This window comes from Lissotriton vulgaris, chromosome 12 (assembly GCF_964263255.1).
Source record: "Lissotriton vulgaris chromosome 12, aLisVul1.2, whole genome shotgun sequence".
Taxonomy (NCBI): Eukaryota; Metazoa; Chordata; class Amphibia; order Caudata; family Salamandridae; genus Lissotriton; species Lissotriton vulgaris.
Window position 1 is genome coordinate 286,419,220 of NC_141700.1, and position 24,138 is coordinate 286,443,357.

The 24,138-nt window shown below is 41.7% G+C and overlaps 1 protein-coding gene across 2 annotated transcripts in view; it reads right to left on the minus strand.

The window, feature by feature from the left end:
• The window catches only part of LOC147673978 (uncharacterized), a 659,950-nt gene that overhangs the window by 413,251 nt on the left and 222,561 nt on the right, over nt 1-24,138 (minus strand). For both annotated transcript variants that reach the window (XM_086945060.1, XM_086945061.1), the window contains exon 7: nt 21,042-21,184. In XM_086945060.1, the coding sequence (XP_086801186.1) occupies nt 21,042-21,184 (143 nt within the window). The remainder of the gene's footprint in view (nt 1-21,041; nt 21,185-24,138) is intronic.

A 24,138-nucleotide genomic window follows, 5' to 3' on the forward strand; every position in this document is an offset into this window, starting at 1 on the left:
CATCCTATAGATTGAGGAACATCAAATCGCAGCATTTTTTTGATAACGTGGTGACCGACATGCGACCCCAAGAACAACACAAATTTATGGAATTTAAACCCAAGAGCACCTTTACAGCACCGGTATCCCACAAAACTATTGACATGTTTGAATCACTAGTGTTACAAGATCTGAAAAAACTAGAGTTTAAACCACGAAAAAAAGGCTAATTTCACTAAAACAGAAAGCTATTTTACACCAACTCTCCAAAGACAACAAACTGACTTTTCAGCAGGTGGATAAAGGTGGTGCGCTCATTATTATGGACACCAACTACTACCACAATAAAGCACTGGAACATCTGACAGATTAGACTACGTACTTGAAACTAGATCGGGATCCCACATACGAGATTAAACAAACCTTAATTAAAATTCTTGAACACGCAGTTGAAATGGTTTGGGTCCCACAAAAAAAAAAAGATTCCTCATCAAACCATTCCCTAAACGACCACATCTATACATGCTGCCAAAAATACACAAGGACCCAGTTGATCCACCATTTAGACCCATTGTTTCTGGCGTAGGATCATTTTTTGAACCCCTAGGTAAATACATCAATCAATTATTACTACATTTCGTATGCTCATGGAAGACATACATACATGACACCACTGACTTCTTAAAGCATTTACAGAACCTGGACACTGACAACATAAAGCATTGGGTGCTTTGTACCATTGATGTCATCTCATTGTGCACGTCGATTCCCTTACAAGAAGGAATCAAGGCTATTGAATGGGCTTTACTATCTCAACCGTAGATTGGCGCACACAAAGTGCTTTTGCTGGAACTCCTTTTATTCTGCTTACAGCACAGTTATTTCAGGTGGGAGGACGATTATTTTCTTCAGATCAGTGGGATCTCTATGGGTTTTGAGGGGGCCCCCACATACGCGAACATCCTTATGGCCGACTTTGAAGAAGAACACATCTTCCAAGATCCTGAATGGAACAAACATCTTGTGATGTTCAGTCGTTATATTGACAACATTTTTTTAATTTGGTCTCACACCAACGAATCCCTGAAAAACAACATCAGGGTACTCAATACCAATAATAGCAGAATACAATTCACATACAACATCAGTTTGAAGTAATTGTCCTTTTTGGACGTACTGGTTGAAAAAGATGAGCAAAATATCAACACCAGCGTTTTCGTGAAACCAACCGATCGCAACAACACATTGCTTTTCCAAAGTTTCTATTCTCCTCAACTGAACCAAAACTTGCCATACTCTCAAATGCTACGTATTAAAAGGATCTCCTCTACACCAGACAAAAACAATCAGGACATCAGCCGCATTAAAAACGAGGTTATCCGGCAGAGATTATAACTAAAGCTGAGACACGGGTTCTAAAATTAGATCGCCATGATCTTTCAACTAGCAAACCAAAAACTACTACCAACCGAATTGTTTTTGTTTCCAAATTTTCCACAAGATCTGGAAGCATTAAGAAAGCGGTCCTTAAAAGATGGGAACTGTTAAAAAACTAACCAGATTTTGGAAACTCATTTAAGGAGGGACCATTATTTGCCTTTACAAGAAGCCCCAACCTCAAAGAAGCTCTGGCGGCTAAAAAAAACAGGGACAGAACAACCGGCATAGGTATGAGAAAGTGCAATAACTGCACCCATTGTAACAACATTATGCAACAAAACGTTGTCGCCCATCCTAGAACAGGTGAAAAAATTATGTTACGCCACACGTCGGATTGTAACACCACATCATTTACTGTATCAAGTGTCCGTGTGGGCCCCTTTACATTGGAAAGACAAAGAAAAATCAAAATCAGAATTGGAGAGCACAAAATCATGATTCGTACGCCGAATACCAACTTCAATTTGGTCGCACATTGGTTAGAGCATCACCACAACATTTCTCCAGTTAGATTTCTAGTGGTATAAAAAGTGCAACCAAGAAAAGGGTTTGATCCTAGCCAGTTACTATCGCAGAAAGAAGTGCTGTGGATCATAAAATTAAATACCATGGAACCTTACGGGCTGAACGACAAATTCTACATTAGCTGCTTTTTATAACATTTCGGCACACACAGTTAAGTCTTAGTCCTCCTTTTCATATCACTATTCAATTATTCATCCAGATTTTTTTAGGCATTTTACAACTTTATTTGCATGCATGACATGGTGCATTTTGACAGTTTGTGAAATCTTCACATGTATTTGGTTATATTACATTGGAAAACAACACATGCCAAATAATCTCTTACTGGTTACACGCATGTAAATTTTCCCATAACAGATCTGTGCCACCTATTGTTCCTTTAGCTTTATTTGTGTTTTCATTATGGTAATATATCTGTACTACTACTTTATTATGTATATGCTTGTTGGCATTTGATGTAGACAAATTGTGTATTTCATTCAGATGCCCTTCGTCAAGGTTTTCTTTTCTGTTTATTTTTGGTTTATGGGGGCTGTTCATCTACAGTTCATTTTACTGGCTCACGTTTATCAGGCTATTGCGCTCTTGTTTTCGGTACGTTATTTGCATTTTGTTCAATACGGCTGATTTATTTACCCGACATACTCACACATTTCAGATAGGATGTTTAACCACTTTGGGGAGTTTTTTCTTTGTATATATATGTAGGAAGGTGGCTACCTGACTATGGTTACTCCAGATTTTTTGCCTTGTGGTTAGCTGGTTTTCGACTTAGTTGGCCTGGTTCCCTGCTAATCATGGCCCCAGGCTATCTGCTCTATCAGTAAAATGGACTCCATGCACCCTAGGTGCATAACCAATCTGGTACTGGACACCTTATCAGCCCCTGTATAGTGCACTATAGGTGCCCAGGGCATAGGTGCATCCAAGGCCTACCAGGGGCTGCAGCATATCTTTTGCCACCCCTGGCTGGACCTTAAATTGACACAACTGGCTGATCACTCAACTGGGGCAAGGTGGTGTAATCACCCCTTGCTTAGATATAGTATACCTATATCTAAACCTATATCTAAACCTATATCTGGACACATATATACCTATAAGTCACTCCTATGGTAGGCCTTAACAATCCTGGAGGCAGAGTGCTTGGTTTTATGTGAGATGGTGCTCTAGCATGAGCTGAGCCTGTCTGCAGCTGTCGGGACCAATTGCCTAAACTGTTCTGGGATAATGCCGTACCATATACTCTTAAGTGCATTATAATCCATCGCGGTTATGTGCTAACTTTGGTTTGGCTTTATCAAAACATGTCGTGTAAGGTGTCATACGATTTGGAATACTATCCCCTCGCAAGTCCTGGCGATGGGGATAGCATTCCACCCTTCTAGAGGGAGAAGACATATTACTTTACTAAAACGCGGTTAATCCTAACCAGAGCCTCAGCATCACAAAATGGATGCTGCTGCCACCGACACAAGTCTGACCTCCTGCTGCTGACCGAAACTTGGCAGAGGAGGCCTGGACAAAGGGTTTCCTGTCGCAGGGAGGTGCTACACCTCCCCAGACAGGAGATAGTGTATTGGGGCAGGGAGGGCTGAATGAAACTAGACACTGCCTGGGGCGCACAAGGCTTCCCCTTGCATAATCCGGTCAAACCGGTTCTGGGGCACACCAGCCCAAGTCCCAGCGTGACCCTGGACAAAAGGAAAGGGGTGTAACCACCCCCTTCCTGGGTCCCACCCATAGGAGGGACCTAGCAGATAATCCAGCCCACTACATTGGTATAAGAGTGGGAGCTGTGCCAACGCACATCAGATTATCCTGACTGAAACTTATGAAACGAAACTCCTCACCCTTCGACATCCTACTCGACGTAGAAGACTGAAAAATCTCCCTTGTGGTCAAGGAGTGACCACCCTGTGCAAACAGGCACCATCCAGCACCTCGACGTTTGCTTTGTTGCAGTTCCCGCCGGAACTCGAGCGACAGAGTTCGACAAGACCAAGCGTGCCTGCCTTTTAACAGCCCGATCCACAGTCCCTGCAGAGCTGAGACCCGTTGAGGCGACCTGAAGCGTGGGGCCGGCCATCTTGGAAAGACCACGAGGCGCTGACCGTGCAGCTCCCGAGACTCCCTCGAAGCTGTGCATTGGGGTTTGAGAAGCCCCAGCCCTGAGCCACTCTTGCACCGAAGCTCACCCCTCTACACTCACCGAGTGCTGCGTGGGGCCCTTCTGCATCTTTTGGCTCAACGCGTTTGTCCGGTCGCTTTGCCCGTTGGCTAGCGGCCCCAGTACCGACGAACCTTTGAATTTGACCTGCCAGTCCGGTTGCTCTGGACTGGCCCTCGCTCCCCTGAAAAGGAGCACCCGCGCTGACCTTGCTGGTCCGAGTAAGAAGCGATCTTCGAATCCTGCGTGGGTTGCGCTTGCCAAGGTTTGTTTGCTCCAATCCGGAAGCCGACACCGCCGACAGCCTTCGTGGGACAGCTCGTGATCCACTCCTGGACATCCTCAGTGCCCCAGAGTCCACGTGGCAGCGGAGACAAGCTTCTCGACAACTACCTGATTGCGCCCGACATTGCCTGGTCCGTCCTGGTTCCACCCTGGTCACTGCTGAGTGACCCAGACTCTGTCCCCTCTTTCAGGTTCCCTTCAGCTTCGATCCACCCTTGGATCGCACCGGACACTTCTCTTCTGGCCACCTGCAGCATCTTCATCTCCAGGTTCCATAGATCTATACGACGAAAGCCGACACTACTTTGCACCTGTGCACCCGCTTCCTGTGGGTGAGGTAACTCATGAACGCTGATGCTCCTGTACTGGTATACACCTCTAGTGTCTAAGTCTAAAGTTTTGTCCTTCTAGGTCAGTCGGAAGACTCTTAAAACAGTAACTCGATAACTTTTACGCACCGTTGACTTTGCATTGGTGCATGTGTGTGCTTTAAGCGCTGCACCCGATTCCCGCAGGCTTTTCCTGACTTCATCATTGCTAGTCCCGATTGCTCCCAGCGATTCCCCAGGCCCTAGGCCTGACCACTGTTCGATTAGTGATACTTATACCACTTTTTTAATATATGGTTTGGGTGGCCCCTGGGCCTCATCCATAATTGTGCAACTTTTATGTGTTTAACTGTGCTTTTGTTTAAACGCTTGTGCTTCTCGACTCATAAAGAGTATAGAGGATTATTCTAGTAATAAATACATATATTTTTATAATATATAACTTGTGTGGTGTCCTTTCATTTGATATTACAGGATTGTGATTGGTAAAACAGCTTGCTTAACAAGACCTCTTGAGTAAAGCCTTTAAGGCTGATTAGTCCATGCTACCCTTAGGATAGCTTGTCTATAAGGTTGACTTACAACCAGACACCATAAGGGATTGTTTGGACTGATACAAGGTGCCCCCAGAATTGGAGACATCATATATCAGGCCAACTTCTCACAATATATGACTCTTTACATTTCATCTATATTGTTATTTTTTTTTGTGGTTTTACGCTTGGCTTTCGTGCACTGAGTATAACAGGGTGTATCGTCACATCCAAACACTGTCTTTTTATTCTTCTCCATCATGGCCGACGCAGTGTCACACTCGTGCAGACCAGCTTTTCTGTCACATGATTGACCGTGACTTTCGCGCGAGTTACACAGCTTTTAGTGAAGCACTGGCTCAGTTCATGTTTAATGTTTACAGCATCCATGGGGATTGTGTTGCAGAACTCTTCACTTATTTTCAGGTTTGCTTAATTTCACTATCTTTTACTTTTGGTGTTGTGCACCCTTGGCATTTTTCTTATGACGCACACGTTTCTCTCGTATTGGCAGGTGGTCCATTTTTCAATTGCCGGATTCAAAGTCAGGTACTCTCCTTCTGTTCTTGTTTGAGCACATATTCAGATTTTTTTGCGGTCACCTTTTGTATAAACAAGCGTATTCATTCTGTTGGGCCAGGATTTTGCGGCAGTTGGTGCACTCTTTTTATCTGGCAGTTACGAAGGTTGCCAGTAAGTATAGCTTCATTTATTGCACTCACACTTTGGTTTTCGGGTGATGGTGTTGATATTAGCACTGGTTCTTTTGGCCACATCGACTTGCTCTATGGCTGCATTTCTGTTGTAGCAGCATTTTTTACAGCTCGCACTAGTATCATTTAAAGGACCCATTGTGATGGAATCTTTCCATTTCTGGACTGGTATTGTCGTTCTTGACTTCCCATTGCTATTGCTTGATAGCACGTGGAAGGTTCACTTTCTATTCTTTCCACTGTCGTGGGTGTGCTGGATGAAATGTCTTTATTTGCACTACAGTTCAATGTTCCAACAACCATTAAAATTAAATATTATCTATGCTTATATTACAGTTTCCTCTGAAGAAGGGACTAAAGGTCCCGAAATACATTGGGCACGGTGTAATCAAGCACAACGTCAATTAAGATCATTGTAATTTTGTTTGAGTTGTGCAATTGCTAATGATGTATCAACAATTATGATACAACCATATGGTCATTGATTCAATGAGTTGCCTATAAACTTCAATGTTTCATGAATTTAATGAAAATTGATTGAGATACCACATGAGAATATTTTTGTTTTTGTAATATTGTTTATGACAGTTTAAATTTGCTTGGCACAAACTTTGTGAATTAGCAAAACATTTATCACCTGTGCACACGGTTCTTTTCAGGCTACCACGCTTGATCAATCCCACACATTCATGTTCCGATGAGGGGCGGGCGGCCCTCTAGCACTGTGCAGCACGCACTAGCAGGGAAATTTCAGAATTATTGTATTCTTCCTTAGAGTTTTCAGGATTTTTGGTGTGCAGTTCTCGGTGAACTTTTTTTGATCCAAGTACACTCACTTGCCAGGTCCCAACCCTTCCCTTTTCTTACTTGTAAATCACCTCAAAGGTAGGCCCAGGGTACCACCATGGACAGGGTGCAGTGTATGTGAAAGGTAAGACATGTGCTGGTGTGTTATACACGTCTGGATAGTGAAATACTGCCAATTTCGTTTTTCCACTATCGGAAGGACTAGCTCTCCAAGAAGGCCATCATTGGAGCTGCCTAGTAACATTTTACATGTGTAACTTTCAATTGGGAAAAGCTACAGATTTGTAGTTTAGACTCTTTGAACTCAGAATAGTACAACACACCTTTCAGTGAAGGTGGTTTTTAAAATGTGCATTTGAAAATGAAATTTTTAGAAAGTGGGCCTTTAATTGTTTAACCATCCTGTGTGCCTCTGCCTTCTTGTGGATTCATTGTCTGTTTCTAAGGTCTCGCCTAGAGACGCAGCGCATGCGCTGATCGCTTGCGAGATCTATTGTTGTCGATTTTATTCTGAAGGGGACAGGAGATGTGCACGCGTACGGACAGGAGGTGTGCAGGCGCACGGGTCGTGTGCATGCACACGGGTCTCGGCGTTTCAGCACAACGTGCTTTTGCTTGTTATTCAATGCTGATGTTTGGTAACCTCCATTTTAACACACTCGGTGAAATCTAATTATAACGTCCTGTGTGCACTTTCAGGCATTCGCATGAAAAAATCCCTTGGTATGATTACAAGCAAGGAAAAGGACCATTCAATGAATTCCACCCACCTTTGTTCCATTCCAAATTTGCAAATGTCAAATGTGGTATAAACGTCAATGTTTAAAAGGTGCTGAGAAACGACCAATGTAATTTATATTGCAATTGTCAATAACACCTATCGCTTCTGAAACCCAGTGCGCTGTTTTTCAATAGTCTCTTTTCTTCTAGTATTTGTGCTTCAACGAGTTTGTTTTTTAATCCCTTTTGTGGCAGAGCGGCAACGGCGCTCCTTGTGAGCACGTCCCTGATCTTTAGGAGATGTGCCTATGCTTAGGGAGTGGCCACATTTGCTTTGCTTTCTCCTGCAAATAAGGGCTCCCTTGTTTGTATACCGACAACGCAGCATGTAAGTTATCCCATGGAGCTAGGAGAAAGTGTACACTCTCATGACACCCTCTCTGCCGAACACGTACAGTCCTGCATCACGGGTATCCCGCCCTCAGTGTGAGGCAGTTATATATAAGAAAGACACCAGCATGGTTGCTTTAATAACATCAAATCACACTGTACTTTTCAGTAACTTTTGCTGTATCCACCTACCGTTGTTATTGTCAATTAACGCATGTGTAGCACTGGTGTCTTTGTTGCAACACCATATTACGAATGTTTTTCTAAATATTTTAGACTGAGCAGAAGAATGACACCAGTGTTCTAAAAACAGAGTGGTTTGTAGGGGACGATGAGGTTCTATGCTGGAACACATGAAACCTACCCTGTATACAACCTTTGTGCCCCTGCACCAAATCAAAGTTGTGTCCCGGCCAGGATGGCCGCTGTGCCAAAGTATTCACTGTGGTACTTTAGTTACACAACCTGCTGCTGTCAGGTGATGCTTCGGCAGTGTGAAACAAGCATGAGTCAGGTCGCTCTGTTTCTGTGTACAACATACGCGAGCTGTCTGTTTTGTAATACAGGCCTGCCGTGCTGATTGCGACTCTTCAGACCAAGTACAAATGACTTTGTATGTCTTCCATATGTGTCCATTGTGCTATGGAAGTACAATAGCTGAGGGGATAAGTGTCTGTAGGAGATATGTGTATAGATAATGGAGCAGATTCAGTTCCAAGCAGACCTGGTTCCGACTTTATTTACTCCAGGTCCAGCGCATGCAAGCTTTAAGTAACATTTGCAACAACCATCCAACCCATTGACTGTTTCACGGCATCTACCCCTGGCCATTAATACGAGGTTTAACATTGAAGCAGTTGTCAATCAATCAGGATTTATAAAGTGTGGCAAATCAAGGAATTGGAATTGTTGTAGCCTGGCCCTGCTCCTCCTCAGACAACTGTGTGGTCTTCCTCAAGCCGTATGAGGCCCTGCTCCTCCTCAGACAACTGTGTGATCTTCCTCAAGCCGTATGAGGCCCTGCTCCTCCTCACACAACTATGTGATCTTCCTTACTCCCTAGAAGGCCCAGCTCCTCCTCAAACAACTGTGTGATCTTACTCACTCCCTTTGAGTCCCGGCTCCTCTTCACACAGTCATGTGCTCTTCCTTACACACGTAAGTCCCGGCTCCTCCCAAAACAACTGTGCAATGTGTCTCATATCTATGTACCTTGAACCCTGCAAGAACAAGCATTTGCAATGCAATAGATCTTACAATTTTGAAACTTTGACTTATTAGTATTATAAAGAACAATGCCTTTTAGTATTGCCGTTTTTTTTAACACATACATAAGAGACATTGTAATTTACAATGCTAATAGCTCAAAATCTCGAAATTGGGAGACCTATTGCATTGCAAATGCTTGTTAGACTGGCAGGGGCTGTTGGTGCATTCATTCCAGACACTCACACAAAGGGAGCGGATTTGTGCCCTGCATATGCTGATGAGTCATCCTGAGCAAGAGTGGTGGGAAGAGTGGTCACTAGCACCTGACTAGGCTGTGGCTGCCCTGCACAATGCTGTCTCCACCTCCTGTAGTGAATTTGGACCAGGGAGGACAGAACTGGTTTAACTGAGCAGAGAGAATTTTGAAACAAGCATTAAAAATGCAATAGGTCTCGCCTATAATTAAGTTAAAGCCATTTGCTTTGCTAATGGTATTGTATAGCAACGCAAATGGCTTTAACTTAATGAAAGGCGAGACCGATTGCATTTTTAATGCTTGTTATAGTTGTGTGGCATCTGTGTATGTTACTCGCTGAGGTGCTGTTGTCCTGGTAATAGCGACATGTTTGAATAATCCAGTGCGTGTGCTTATCTTTGTTTTCATTTGTAGAGTCGGGCCGTGTGGTCATCTTCAACTTTTCCTCATTGACATGCGTTATTGAGTATGTGTCCTGATCTAATATAAGCACAAACCATTTCCTCAGTTCCTGATCTAATAAAGGCTTTAGACATGCGTTTCTTTTAGGAAGGAGACAGTAACTGAGCAGAATGTCCTCCCTGCCTGCTCCTTAACAGGCGTTGCCCCCGAGGCCTGTGCGTCATGGCCTTTGGGCACGGAGAGACGAGCATCACTTTAGGCACACATATTCCAACAAGAGACTCTGCTTGCCCAAAGAACACTAGGAGCACACAGACGACAGCACAAAAGGATTGTTTGTGATGTGTTCAGATGGAAGGAATTAAAGTGAACCAAATTATAATGATAGTTCATGCCTCCCTTTGACGCAGGTAGGAAAATGGGAAGGAAAGGGTAAATTTTCACGCTGCACCTCACAAGTCTGCCTTGATCACATTTTGAGAAAGATATAAATGGCCACAAAAAAGGACACTTCTTAAGCTAGTGCACGATGTTTATTTTTTAAGGACCGTTATATTTACGTGTGCAAGATGCGCTCTACCCACTAAAGTTCATCCTGGATTTGTTTTTCATTTTAAGCTGCTAATTTACCGTCAATGCATTAATGCACGGGCCACTGAGATGCTGCGTCAGTTGCACATTTCTTGTTTGAATCCCACCATGGCAAACCGATAGTCACCTCGGTGGCAATAGTGTGATGTTCAGGCAGAACTTTTGTCCCAAACGAATTTGTGTAGAACTGGAATCGTTCGAGTAGTTTTTAAGTTGCGTAAAATATCCGTTCTGAACGGAGTCTGTGCCCGATGAATTCTCCTTAGTCACTTTTTAAAAGAGTTGGGCAGGATCCTCTATCCTTCATACCAATCACACGGTCTGTGGTCAGTTGCAGGTTTCTAGCTACACAGTCAATCCTATAATTTGGCTTGGGAGATAGTTTAAATAATACCTCAGTAGGGTTGTGGTCCCCATAATGCAATAAGGCAACTTTCCCATGTAGCAATATCTCCCCCAGACTAGATGATATGAAGAAATAAGTTATTGAGGTGGAACAGATTCAACCTCTATAAGTGGGAATATGAAGCTCATTTCCACCTGCTGTATCCATTACGTTGTTTAAATCATGAAAGGCCAAGTGCTTCAAGTCAAACCCTCTAAAATCAGTGTTATTTAAAAGACATTTTGGTGTATCTAGAAAATCAATAAAGGAGGTACTCGTGGAGGAAGCCTACAAGAGCAGCTCGACATTGAAATCTCCTGCTAATGTTGTGCCCTTTGTCCTCAGCAAAACTTTTCAGTGAGGAATTATAGTCATATACAATAGGGAATTTAATACTTGGAGTATTAGTAAAATCATTGTTGTGAATATTAATTAGGTACAGAGTCTGAACCCTTGTGTATCTCACAACCTGAAAGTTTTCATTGGGATTCTCAATTACCTTGCTGTGCCCCCCAGCAGAGCGGCTCTCCCAAATGGCCAAACCACCTGATGCCCATCCTGATCAGGATAGAATAGTCAGATTACTATAGCACTCAAAACCATCAAACAATTTCTGTGTTGCCCAAGTTTCTTGAAACAAAAGTATTTCATTCTTTTTTAAAAGTAATCCATTCAGGAAATAAGATCTTAGATTGCAGACCTGCAACATTACAAATCAGAACTTTCAGCACACTTTTGCCCAAGGTGTGGCCCATAGATGGGGGTCATCATGCAACTGTTAACGCATTCACATCTACAGACCTAACCCCCAGTCAATCTGGTCCATCGAGACCACCAAGAGCAGAAAACCTATTTAAAAGTGAAAGTGGGAATGGTACTTGAGGGATAAAAGGATTTATGGAAGTCATTGGGGCGCTAAGGGTTTTGCGCTTATAAATATAGCCTAGCAGGAGGGAGTACATTTTACAGTTCGTGGTCTGTGGAAATTCACTGCAACACAATCCCCCTCAATACTTTTCTCCGAGCAGCCCAGCCAGCCTACCCTCCGAACCATTACAATCTCATTCATGCTTTTTGGATTCAAGCGTGTATTATTAATGAGCCAGTCAGAACTTCCATGTCAGAGCGTTGATTCAGTTTGGGTACCCCCTAGAGGTGTAACTCCAGCCACGACTAGAACGTAGGGACATGTTACAGGGGGAAAGTCTAATATGTTCGTATTTAGACAGGGGCAGGCTCAGATATCAACTGGTTTAGGAGTCCTGACCCCAGATTATCTGGGATTTCAGATGACTACATAGCACACCTGAGGAGAGCCGGTTTCTATCCTAAATAAGCCAGGTGTGGTGTTATCCTTATATTGAGCCTGAGAAGCTTCCGGCCTTTTACAGTTGTTTTTACATGAGCAGCTCTAGCGCAGACAGCTATATCATTTGTGTGAGGCAATGAAGTCAAGCCACTTTCAAAGGCAGTGCAAAGAGTACTTCATACGAACAAGGTAGAGGCTGAGCGTAACTAGTGTAAGTTGCAGACGTACGTTACAAATAGGTTGTGGCTCAAATCAAACTTCTGCTGCCAACATATGTTAGAAAAACAACAGCTTATCTTTACAAATTATTATCAACCTGTGGAATCTATGAAAATGTTGACGTTAAAGAGTTATCATGTAGTGCTATGAACAATTTCTATATTAATTGGAGATTTAAAAGGCGCAGATATTTATTTCTGGAAGTTCACTGAAAATTCAGAGACATTGTACATCATTGAAGAATGAATCATGTATGGCTGACTCACATTATGATGGTAAGCGTTATTCTAATGGCTTACACCATTTTGCTTATTTTAGGAATAGGTGTAAGGTATTTATATAAACTGTAGAGGGTGTGCATAGGACCTGGTTGTGAAAGCCCCATCTGGGGTTAATGCATAGATGTGATGCAGTTGACTTAAAATTCTATGTAGGAAGAGTTATTCAGCAGGTACATCTTGATTTAAATAATAAAACTCTTTTGAACAGAATTCAAGGTTTAATACATTGATGATCGTATTAATATATACAGAGATCATACTGGGACAATTCACAACTAAACTTAGAATTGTGAGAAATGTACACATGTAAGTTTATTTTTACATGAATGGCTAACCGCATTAATGTCTACAGAAACATTATGTTTCTTACACACTGTAATACAAGGAAAAAAGGCAAAATATCTACTAAATGTAGAGGATTTAAAAGGGGTGCTTCATTTTTTGCATGTTGTTAAGTTACACCCTTCAGCACTACAGACGTTAAAGAAATGTTGGTCTAGATTTAACTCTCGGAATACCTTCTGGTATGCAAAGCATACATCAAACTGTCACATTCATTGATGAAGTCATCATTAATGTCATCAATGATGTAAGTTGAGATGTCATGTGCCATGCTCTACTTACGCAAGGTCATAAGTAGTACATGGAGGGGGAGCAAGGTATAGTTAATTTGCTTAATGCAAACTGGTGAATGCCAGTGGATTTTTGGATTTATAAACATTAGTTTTTAACCTATTTCAACAATACATAACTATAACATCTAGCATTTGTATTTTTGTGTCTATTTCTGGGGTTCTTTAATCGTATTCAGCCAACACTCTGACTTTACACGTCTTCTAGCCACGCGCAGTGAGGGTATGTCCGAGGCTCACCATTCAGGGGTGGACAATCCACAGCAGTGTAGTCAGCTTGCTGCCCCTGCATCCTCCAGCCTGTCCTTCATTCCCCACCTACATGCCCCTACCACATTCTTTCAGTCCTCCGTGGTCCATCGTGCTCACCTTGCTATCCATGCACAAGTATACCTACCATAAATAGTCAGCTTGCTACCCCTGCACCAATCCCGCCTACCCTCCTATTTTCTGATTCATTTCAGAGCCCTCTCCCATCTGCTCTTCATAGTCTGCTTGTTAGAAATGGCAGCTTGTCCTCCATGGTCAGCTTGCTGTTCCCGCCCTGAGATCTGCCCTCCTTGGTTTATTGTGCTTCCCCTGCTTATGCTGACCTGCTTTCCATGTTTAGGTTGTAGCCACTTGCCTCCCACCCCGCCCCTCAGTTCTCCATCTACATGCCCCAAGCCCCCTCACATGGGTCCTCCAGTTTCCGTGAGAGTGCCCCTACTCCTCTCCCACCGTGGTCTGGTTGTGCTGCTCATGCCAGCCTGACCTGAATGATCAGTAAACAGTACCCTTTGTCCAGTCATCAATGGTCAGCTTGCTGTTCTTGGCAATGCTTGCCCATGCCAGCCTGCGGTGAATGATTAGCATGCTGGCCCTGGCACTGCCACCCCATTCTTGCCCACCGTGGTCAGTTTGCTGCCCTGGACCCCAGCCCCCTGAAGCCTGCCTGTCGTTCTAAGAGCGCCGGCACCTGTACTCTCCCGTCTGCACTGCCTGTGCTGATGCTCACCTGCCCTCTGTGGTCAGCTTGATGCCCCTGTCCCTACCCCCTCAATTCTTCATGAGTACACCCCGGACCTCTGTGGTGCGTTGTTCTGCCCCCGTCTAGAACAGTCTGCTTTTTGTGGTCAGCTTTGTGCTTGTGCTCAATCTCCTCTGCCTACTATTATACATGTGTGCCCCTACCACACCTCCAACCTGCCCTCTGATCTGTTGTGCTGCCCGCCCCTCCTCCCTGCAATGCCCCTGCTCACTCCTTCCTGCACTCTGTGGTCTGCTGTGCCCAGTCTCTCTCTCCACCCACCCTCCGTTGTCCGTCTCTGTGCTCATGCACACTCCCTTCCTGCTCTCCGAGATCTGTTGCTCTGCCACCTGCTTGACCTCATTTTAACTTTCTAGAGCACTAGTCATAATTTCTACGACAAAAAGAATCCACACATGTTTTACATTTCTAAAGGAAATGCTTTACGTTTTACAGATTTGTTATGTTAATTAGCTAGGTGGAATTAATTATTTGGGGGAACTTCCCAACCTACACCACTTTCTTGGCAACCGCTTGGCACAACACCACAAAACCTTTCATGAAGGAGCTGAATTGGTAATACTTTTTTTTTAAGGTTTGTCAAAAGGCACCGATTTTACTCGTGGAACAACGAACGTTCTTTCTATGGAAACGCGGACCCAACTATAATTACACAATGACGACCACCTTTATGAGATCTTCATTACAGTGGCAGTATCGACTCTGTAATTATAGTTAGGGTTATCAGATAGGAATTCCTCCGTGTTTTCACCAGTAATAACTTTAAGCCCGTTTGACAAATCTCCAAAAAACTTTGCAGACAGATTTCTTAAACATTGGTGGATGATGCAAAGTTTTGCAGTGATTGGTCAAAGAGGTGCAAAGATAAAAGGGGGGTTCATAAAACACGTTTTGCACTAATGCATTTTCCATAGACTTTTTGTACCGGACATAGCGTGAAAACGCTGAACGGATTTACATGAGTTAAGCAGGATTAGACAGTGTGCACAGATCATTTAAGGTAAATATGGTAAGTATTTTTTAAGTTAGAACGTATTTTAACTTAGTGATATCTTATGTTAAAGTACTTCAACAAAATGTTGCAGTATTTCACGGAAGTAGGAAGGTACATAGCACATAGCAATGACAAGTCATAGGTGACTGGCTAATGACTGCCTTTACAAAAATTAAAGTCAGCCATGTTTTTAGGTACAATTTGGCTGTATTCTGCGTTACACCTTCATTTGACTTTAGTTAAGTGGTTAAAAAAAAAGGAGAAATACCATATCTAAAACTTACCTAAATCTGCAGGCACAACGAGGAACACATCCAAACTGGACCTAGAAAGATGGCTGCCTTTAACTGGTGTAAAGGCACTCAGAAGCAAAAGGCAGCCATGTTGTTATTAGGTACAGTAGGGCTGTGTGCTGGGTTACGTTTGCAGATCTAGGTAAGTATTAGGTTTGGTCATTTTCCCCTACCTATTACCATTTTAGGAAAGTGGTAATAGGCAGGGTAACATTTTAAATGTTTCTAAATATTTACTGTGGTAGCAAAAATATTTTTAAAATAACAAAAAACATTTGGAAATATGCTTTAAAACACTGATTTAAAAATATAGTGTACTAAAGTTTATTTTCTATTTTTAACACTTAAATATGCACAAAAAAGCCTACACAGTAGCACAATAATCGAAATTGCTGCGCTACTTTACCAAATAAAAGTGTAGTTCTCCCTAGATTACTAGAAAGAAAATTATGAATAAAGATCTTTACCTATTAACACTTTAATAAAGTGGTAATAGGTAGTGAACAATGGAATCTAAAACTGATCTATATTTAAGACCCCAACAGAGCGAATCTCATAGCAGGATGCAGCATAACTGCGATCAACACTACATGACCCCTTTTTTACCCTTGAAGCTAATTACATACGGACTTCTAAACCGAATGTAACATTATTTAGTGCAAAGTTACTGTAGTATACCACGGCACAATAAAGATCTAAGTTTAAAAAAATCTTTTAACTTTACCACACTCTACGCCACTAGAACCTACGTTAACCTACTTATGCTACTCCACTTTATGCTATTATACTCTACGCAACTCAATTTCATGACACTTCAGTGTACACCATTTCACTGTACGACACGTCACTGTACGCAAATCGGTTATATGGTACTGCATACTCCACTCCACTGTAGTTCTGGCTAATGTAGTGTGGCGAGTGAGATGACCATCCTGGATCTGGATGCATGTAAATTTTAGTAAGTTGAAGGCGGTGCATGACTTCTAAATTTAAGTTATTACTATAGAATTTCTAATGTTTGTCTAGTTTTAGGTGGCTTTCTATAGATTAAGCAGTTTTATTTATCTAATGGTAACTATAACCCATGCCATGCACAGTTTTCAAATCAATAATTTCACTGCAAACGTTGCAGTGGTAGCAAAAATGTCATAGAAGATCAGGGCTAAAAAAAAATACATTGTTACTAGACCTGCGGGTCTAGTAACTTAAAAAAATATACTCGACTTAACTGTAATGCAATTGATCTCGATCTATGGAAGCGGAGCAAATGTGACAAGTTACCAAGATTTAAAGCCATTTTTATTGCTCATTCACTTTGTGAGCAATAAGGATGCCTTTAAATCTTGCTAGCTTGTCACATGTGCTCTGCTTTCAGAGACAAAGGTCAAAAGTCAGTGCATCTTCCTATTGCCAGAAAGGGCGAGTAGGACCTAAAAATAGCTCGCCCTATCGAGAAGGCGAGTGGATTTTTCGAGCCCTGAAGATGTTGTGAGTGTTGCAATATGTGGGGTAATTAGTGCATTTGTTCTAGTTACAATAGGGACGAGCTATAGTTACTTGAGATAACTAGAAAATGTGGTAAAGCTGCGTGGGTGCAGGAGTGGTTTTGAGGGTCTGTGAGTGGGTGAGTGTGTTGTGTGGGTGAGTGTGTTGTGAGCAGGAGAGTGGATCTGAGTGAGTGTATGTGTTTTTTTTATTAAGGTCTGGATTAGCGAATCCACCAGCATCTGGGAGGATCCAGGGAGGCTCGCCTGGTAAAAAAACAACAAAAAAACGACTTGGACAATTTCTTGCCCATGAGGAGTCCCCCTCATAGACCCCTCCGTTGGTCCCATGGGGTTTGGGTACCTTTACTCTGACCGCTTCTATCTATACATTTTTAACTATTTTCCTTGCTGGGAATAGAGTCTTGATGAACAAAATGGTAGCCGCAACTTTCATCTCAGATTGCAGCCAACTAATCGCAGCATTGCTTCTGGCGTGTGAATTCGCCAATCTAAGGAGGATCCATGGATGATCCGCCTCCCTATATATACACATTTGGATTTCAGTAATACTACGAAAACTACATAACGGATTTACAGCAAATCACAAGAAGGTAACTTTCTGGACCAAGATCTTCCTTTCTACCAAAATTAGAAAACTAACATTGTGGTATTCCACAAAAAGGGAAAACCGGAGGAAAACCCGGGCTCATATAGACCGATCTCCCTAATCAATACAGATGCGAAACTATATTCAAAAGTCTGGGCTAACAGATTAGGAGGGATAATAGATAAATTGGTATCGCCCTGGCAACATGGGTTTGTTCCCGGACGGGGTACTACCGAACACACTGCAAGGGCTATTTCATTATTTGACGCCGCAAATATGACAGGGAGTGATATGGCTATGATTTTATTAGATGCTGAGAAGGCGTTTGACCGTGTTGTATGGGATTTTTTGTGGGATGTGTTGGAGAAAAGGGGTTTCGGTGGAAACTGTAGGAAAGGCATTAAAGCTATGTATGCGGATCCAGTCGCCAGTATCACTGCTATGGGGCTTCAATCAGAGGAGGTAACAATTAAAAGAGGCACTCGCCAGGGCTGTCCCTGCTCACCTATATTATTTGCGCTACATATAGATCCTCTGATTAGGAAAATCCTGGCCTCAGACAGAATATCTCCTGTTATTTGGCATGGTCATACTACTAAGATACTAGCATATGCGGACGATTTGGCAATTGTTACTAACAATCCGGATATAGCAATACAGGAATTAAATAATTTGGCTTATCAGTTCGGGGCATATTCAGGGTATAAACTTAATACGGAAAAAACTATAATAATTGGTACAAAGAATATCCAGAAAAGAGATCAAAGATATGTTGACGCTGCTATTTATTTAGGAGTCAAAATTAATGCAGATGTGGGAAAGATAATTCAGGAAAATTATTTACCAGTATTGGCGGCGATAGAGAAAGAGTTGAGGAGAATTGATGTTTTACATTTATCTTTGATTGGACGAGTCAATGTTCTCAAAATGACAATGCTCCCGAAACTGCTGTATTTATTTCGTGCTATCCCCTTATTAATCGAGGAACCTTTGATAAAAAGAATGGAATCAGTCTTCTCACAGTTTCTCTGGCAATACGGTAAAGTAAGAAGATCGTTAGCCAAAATGTCACTACCTTTAGAGAGGGGAGGACTAGCAGCCCCCAATCTCAGACTATACCATTGGGTCTGCTTAGTGTTGCATATGAAACAGCTATTATGCTGTAACACCCTGGAAGGTCAGTCTGGCCTATCAAGAATTCCCACAATTTACGAATTAGTAATTGGTGAAAAAGCCAAGGGGATCTTGATACGGGAAGTAAATGCACAATTTTATAAGAGGAGTAAAAGCAAATTGATGCTAGATGTATGGGGAGTATGGAAACAATTGTTGAAATTTCTTAAGATCCCGAAGATTAATGGTAGTTTAGATCTGTGGGATTCAAACCCTTTTAAACATCTTGGACAGAATAGAAACAGTGCCCTTTGGAAAATACTGGGTATCCGATATTTGGGAGATGTAATGAGTAATGAAGAGTTGGTGGGGTTTGAGATGTTGCAACAAAGATATGATATTTCAGCAAATCACTGGATGTTGTATAATCAATTAGAACAAACAGTGAAATCCATAAGACCCAGGGTTTCCATCCAAGAGATGCACCCAATTGTTCAATATATAAGGAATGGTGGTCGTAAGATCAAAATAGGTTATGGTCTCCTGTTGCAGAGCTTGGAAGATGACATGGTGCAAGTGGAAAACGCGTGGGCTCTCAGAATTGGGGATCCAAATGTTGATGTAGACTATGCTTTAGCCCTGAACAAGAAAATATTAAGAGCAACTAACTTAAAAACACAACATTATAAAACGATTTTTAATTTATATTACACCCCATCAAAGCTGTTTCAATGGGGGAAAAGGGATACAGATAAATGCCCGAGATGCGACCAAAGCCAGGCAGATTTAATTCATATGTTTTATTCTTGCCCAAACTTGAAACCTGTTTTTACTGAAACCCGAGAAATTTTTATCGGGGTTGCTAGAGGGTCAAATTTCTCCATCCCCAACGATTGTGTTAATTGGCAGGGATGAAAATCTGAAAATCACACATGAAGCGGAAGCCTTTGTCTTTCTCTGTGTTGCAGTGTTAAGAATTCTAATAGCGGCGGCATGGAAAGACTCAGTTGCCCCCTCATTCCAGGTTTGGTTGACAAGATTGCTTGGAACTCATAATATTGAAGAATGCCTATATAAATTTAAGGGACGGAAGAAGAAATTATTCGGTGAAAAAATCTGGGCACCCCTTAGTAAATGGAGGGAAACAAGAGGATGAATTGACTGAATTTCTATCTGTTTGCAAAATTACTTTTGATGGAGATTTGTATTATATATTGTAGAATTGTGATTTTTAAACTCTTTTGTATTTTTGTACCTGCCGTCTTATCCAGCTGATATTTCATTATATGTATGAATGTATTTCTTTCTTTTTGTATTATGTAGTGCTATTCTAATCCAACTCAATAAAAAAAAAATAAAAAAAAAAAAGGGAATAGAGTCTTGATGAACAAAATGGTAGCCGCAACTTTCATCTCAGATTGCAGCCAACTAATCGCAGCATTGCTTCTGGCGTGTGAATTCGCCAATCTAAGGAGGATCCATGGAGGATCCGCCTCCCTATATATACACATTTGGATTTCAGTAATACTACGAAAACTACATAACGGATTTACAGCAAATCACAAGAAGGTAACTTTCTGGACCAAGATCTTCCTTTCTACCAAAATTGGTCTAATTCTGTTCAGCAGTTTGGGCAGTAGTCGTGTCTAAAACCCCTATGGTAATTACCATTGGTAATGTACTTTTTTTGACCTCCCCCGTTTTCTCGGCCCCCGCTTGATGGATCACCCTGAAACTTTCCAAGTTTCACAAGAATCACCGGGGCACTTGTTTGGTGAAATTTCCTGAAGATTCATCAAATGGCACCAAAGATATAGGCAAGTCAAAAACACTATGGAATCTAAGTCCTAACTATAACTACCTACTGGCAACCACCAATAGGTGATATATATCGAAATAGATATATATTTCAGTATCTTCCTGTGAACCTCAGGTGGCTGAGGGTATTTTAATCAACATGATTTAGCCTCGCTCTACTGAAAGTGATCTTTTCAAATACTTCAGCAATGTAAAAATTGAGGTATTTTGAAATTCCCTGCCTCCTTCTCAATCACATAGTCCATTAAATTGAGGCATTTTGAAATTCCCTGCCTCCTACTCATCACATAGTCCATTTGGGAAAATCACAAAAACGCAATGTACTCATGACAAAACCTGCCATGCTCAACCACCTCATTCCTTTCAGTGTAAGAGTCTATGCTATGAAAGAAATGCCTATTATAGATTATTTGAAATGTTGACCTCTTCCTTATTTCATGTTGGCTAGAAAGTCAGAGTGCGGCCATGGAACATGCTTAAGGAGATCCATCCTAAATTTCCTGTGCCATCTCAATGCTGCTTACCATAGATGATTGTTCCCAGTTAAGTCGTTGCCCTGCAGGGGTCTTGAGGATTCCAAGTTTTTTGACATGTGAAAATGGAGTGGATGGTGCAATTAAGATGTCTGTCTTGGTTACCTGATCTTCTGATTGTGCTTCAACTTCCACTGTTAATGAGAGAAAGACCACCCCAGTTAGACACTCAATCAAAACCTGAAGCCATACAGAAAAAGACTTGAAAATGAATCTAACTATGTATAAACATGTCTGAGTGAGCAGAGAAAAGAAGCAAATAAGTTGGCGATCAGGAGAAATAATATGGAATGTTGAAAAGCAAATTAAAAAAGGAAAAGCGCAGAGTGAATTCATGCAAACATGCACAGTGGGACGGAGTAGAGAGAAGAAAATAGGCATGCAGAGTAAAATGTGAAAAAGCAACACTGGAGTGAAGAGCACAAAAGAAAGCAAACAATCTCCATTATCATCCCCTTCATACTAAGCAGAAACCCCAGATCTTTCATAAATGTATAATAATAATAATACGCATTTGTAAAGCGCACGACCACCCAGTAAGGGTCTCTAGGCGCTGGGGCCGTCGGGAAGATTAAGCAAGCTATTGCCCAGAGTCACATGGTGCTAGGCTAATCTGCCTCCGGTGCCGGGGATCGAACCGTGATCCCCAGATTCCAGAGTCAGTCACCCTAGCTGCGGCGCAACACCTCTTCCCTGGCAAGGCACACAAAAAGAATAATTGAGAAGTCACAAAACTACACAAGTTTGGCTTCATGAGGAATCAAACACCTAATATAAGGATTGCATATCTGTATATCACGCCTCAAATACTTATTAATGCTATTCTGAGCTAGTGTACAGGTTTCATTCAAATCAATGCTTTATAACGTATCACATTTTCTGCTTTGTAACTGACAGACCCTGCAAAAGCAATGATTGATTGGAGCATGGGGGATAATAATGTACATAACCACGAATAACTAGAACTGGGACTAAACAGTATCTTCAAAATATCAAGATTGACAGTTTTGAGGTAGAAGCCACCTTTCTAAGAAGGCATCTTGTCAGTGGTATCTTTTTGGAACTGCTACTATTCCACTAATTATTTTTCCTTTTGATCTTTGATGGGAGCTATGAATGTTCTTTTCATCTGCAGTTGGAGGTGGTGTCAATTCAAATACAACCCACAAGTGGCAGACCACTGTTTCTATGGAACCCCAAAACTGCCTTCATCACTTATTGAGAAAGCTTTTGCTGATACAATTAACCTATCAGGATAGTCCATGGCCCCCTTTAAAACATCCAAAATAGGTGTAAACACTAAGGTTCCAAACTCTGTCATGCCCGGGGAATCCAAATATGGCTTCTGGGAGCCTAAAAACGGTCTCAAAGAGGAACCTTTCTTGGCGCATCACCAATAATCTCCACAAAACCTTAACCACAAACATTGATGATTTTCAGCTACCAACCAAGGGACCTCTTTTCAGAGAACCAGACTGAGCTATAGGCCTTCCTCTGTCCCTTGCTCTCCACAAAGTCTGTTTACTGTCTCACTCAAGACATGACTGTAAAAGGGTCCACGTAAAGCGGGTAAGGAACGTCTCATCTGAAGACAATGTTTAAGTAAACTGCAAAGGTTTTTTTTTTTTTTTACTTTTAATTCAGAACATTGCATGCTCAAATAACTATATTCCAGGGTTTTGGCTTTGTCCCTTTAATTGCAGGTAAGTCCGTCTTCATTTTATTTGCCTAGACAGTCCGCTGCTTTTGTTATCGATGGCTGCAGTTCAAGCATCTTTAGCTACAAAATGCACTAATACAAGTATCTTAATATATTTTACTGGAGGCAGGTTTGCTGGTTTGTCTTAAACTAAAGGTTTCAACTGAAAAATATTAACAAATGTGCAGCTCCATTTTTCATAACTGATAAAATGTGAGTCAAATACAGTGAGAATAAGCTTTGAATGACGTAACCCTGGGACAAATACAATCAGAAAGTATTTTACATTGTGAACTCTGACAAATGTCATATAAATGGGCTTTACTTTAACACATGCAGACTTTTAGGTAATGGGGTGTGCTAGAAATGTCTAGCTTGACAGCACAGCTGTCACCATATATTATGCATTTAAATAAAAAAAAAGCTTTACAAAGCAATACCACGAGAGGCGCTTTGGCTCCATCCACATGTTGTTTGTCAGGAATACATGTTTTGATCCTGCAGATATTGTGTGCTTCCACAAGAAAGTGCTTGCCCTCCGCAACAGCTGAAATTATTTGATGTATGCAGGTGCCTGATCATTAACTTTCAGGACCACAAACATGACCTTGTAATGCTATTAAAGTGTCTTAGATAACTAGATAGTTTATAGTCTTTTTTCATCCTCTGGCAGCTGCACAGATGGGAGGTGGGCGGTTATTAACTTTAGAGTGCAGTTTTAAGTTTGAGAACCCAGGGCTACAGTAATCTACAAGGAGGTTTGGCTCTGGCTTGACAGTGCCAGCACTGACTGCACTTATGTGGTCAACAGAAAAAGGGGACTCAGTACTACTGAGAGAGGGCCTTTGGCGCCGCACAAGCTAGTTCCCCTGAGTATAAGATTGGACTGAGATTGGTGTGCTTCCAATACAAAGATGGCCTGTATTTCACTTTTTAGTTTGTGGCAAAGTTTGACATCTATAAAGCAGGACTGAGTTGGTTATAGTGACAAGCTCATGATCATGGCTATATGGCTCATCTATTTATTATGATTTATTATGATAAAGGCACTAGCCCTGATGTATTTATAGTAAAAAGCATATGTTAAAGTCAGCAGGTATCTTAGAGTGGATTGTTAACACTCTATACAAGTGGTCTCAAACCTTTACTACAAGCTACTTCTGATCGATGAAACTAGTCCCTTACTACTAATGACTTTTACAGTTGTTGCAATAGAGACCACATTAGAGAATAATAATAGTGATCACACCTAGCAGGACTATTGCAGTGACAATCCAGATGTACATCACATTAAGTAATGTCAAACTATTATATCCAGAAGGTTGCCTAGTACAATATCACAAAGGTACATACATATGGATATGTTTAGATTTAATAATTTAAACTCTA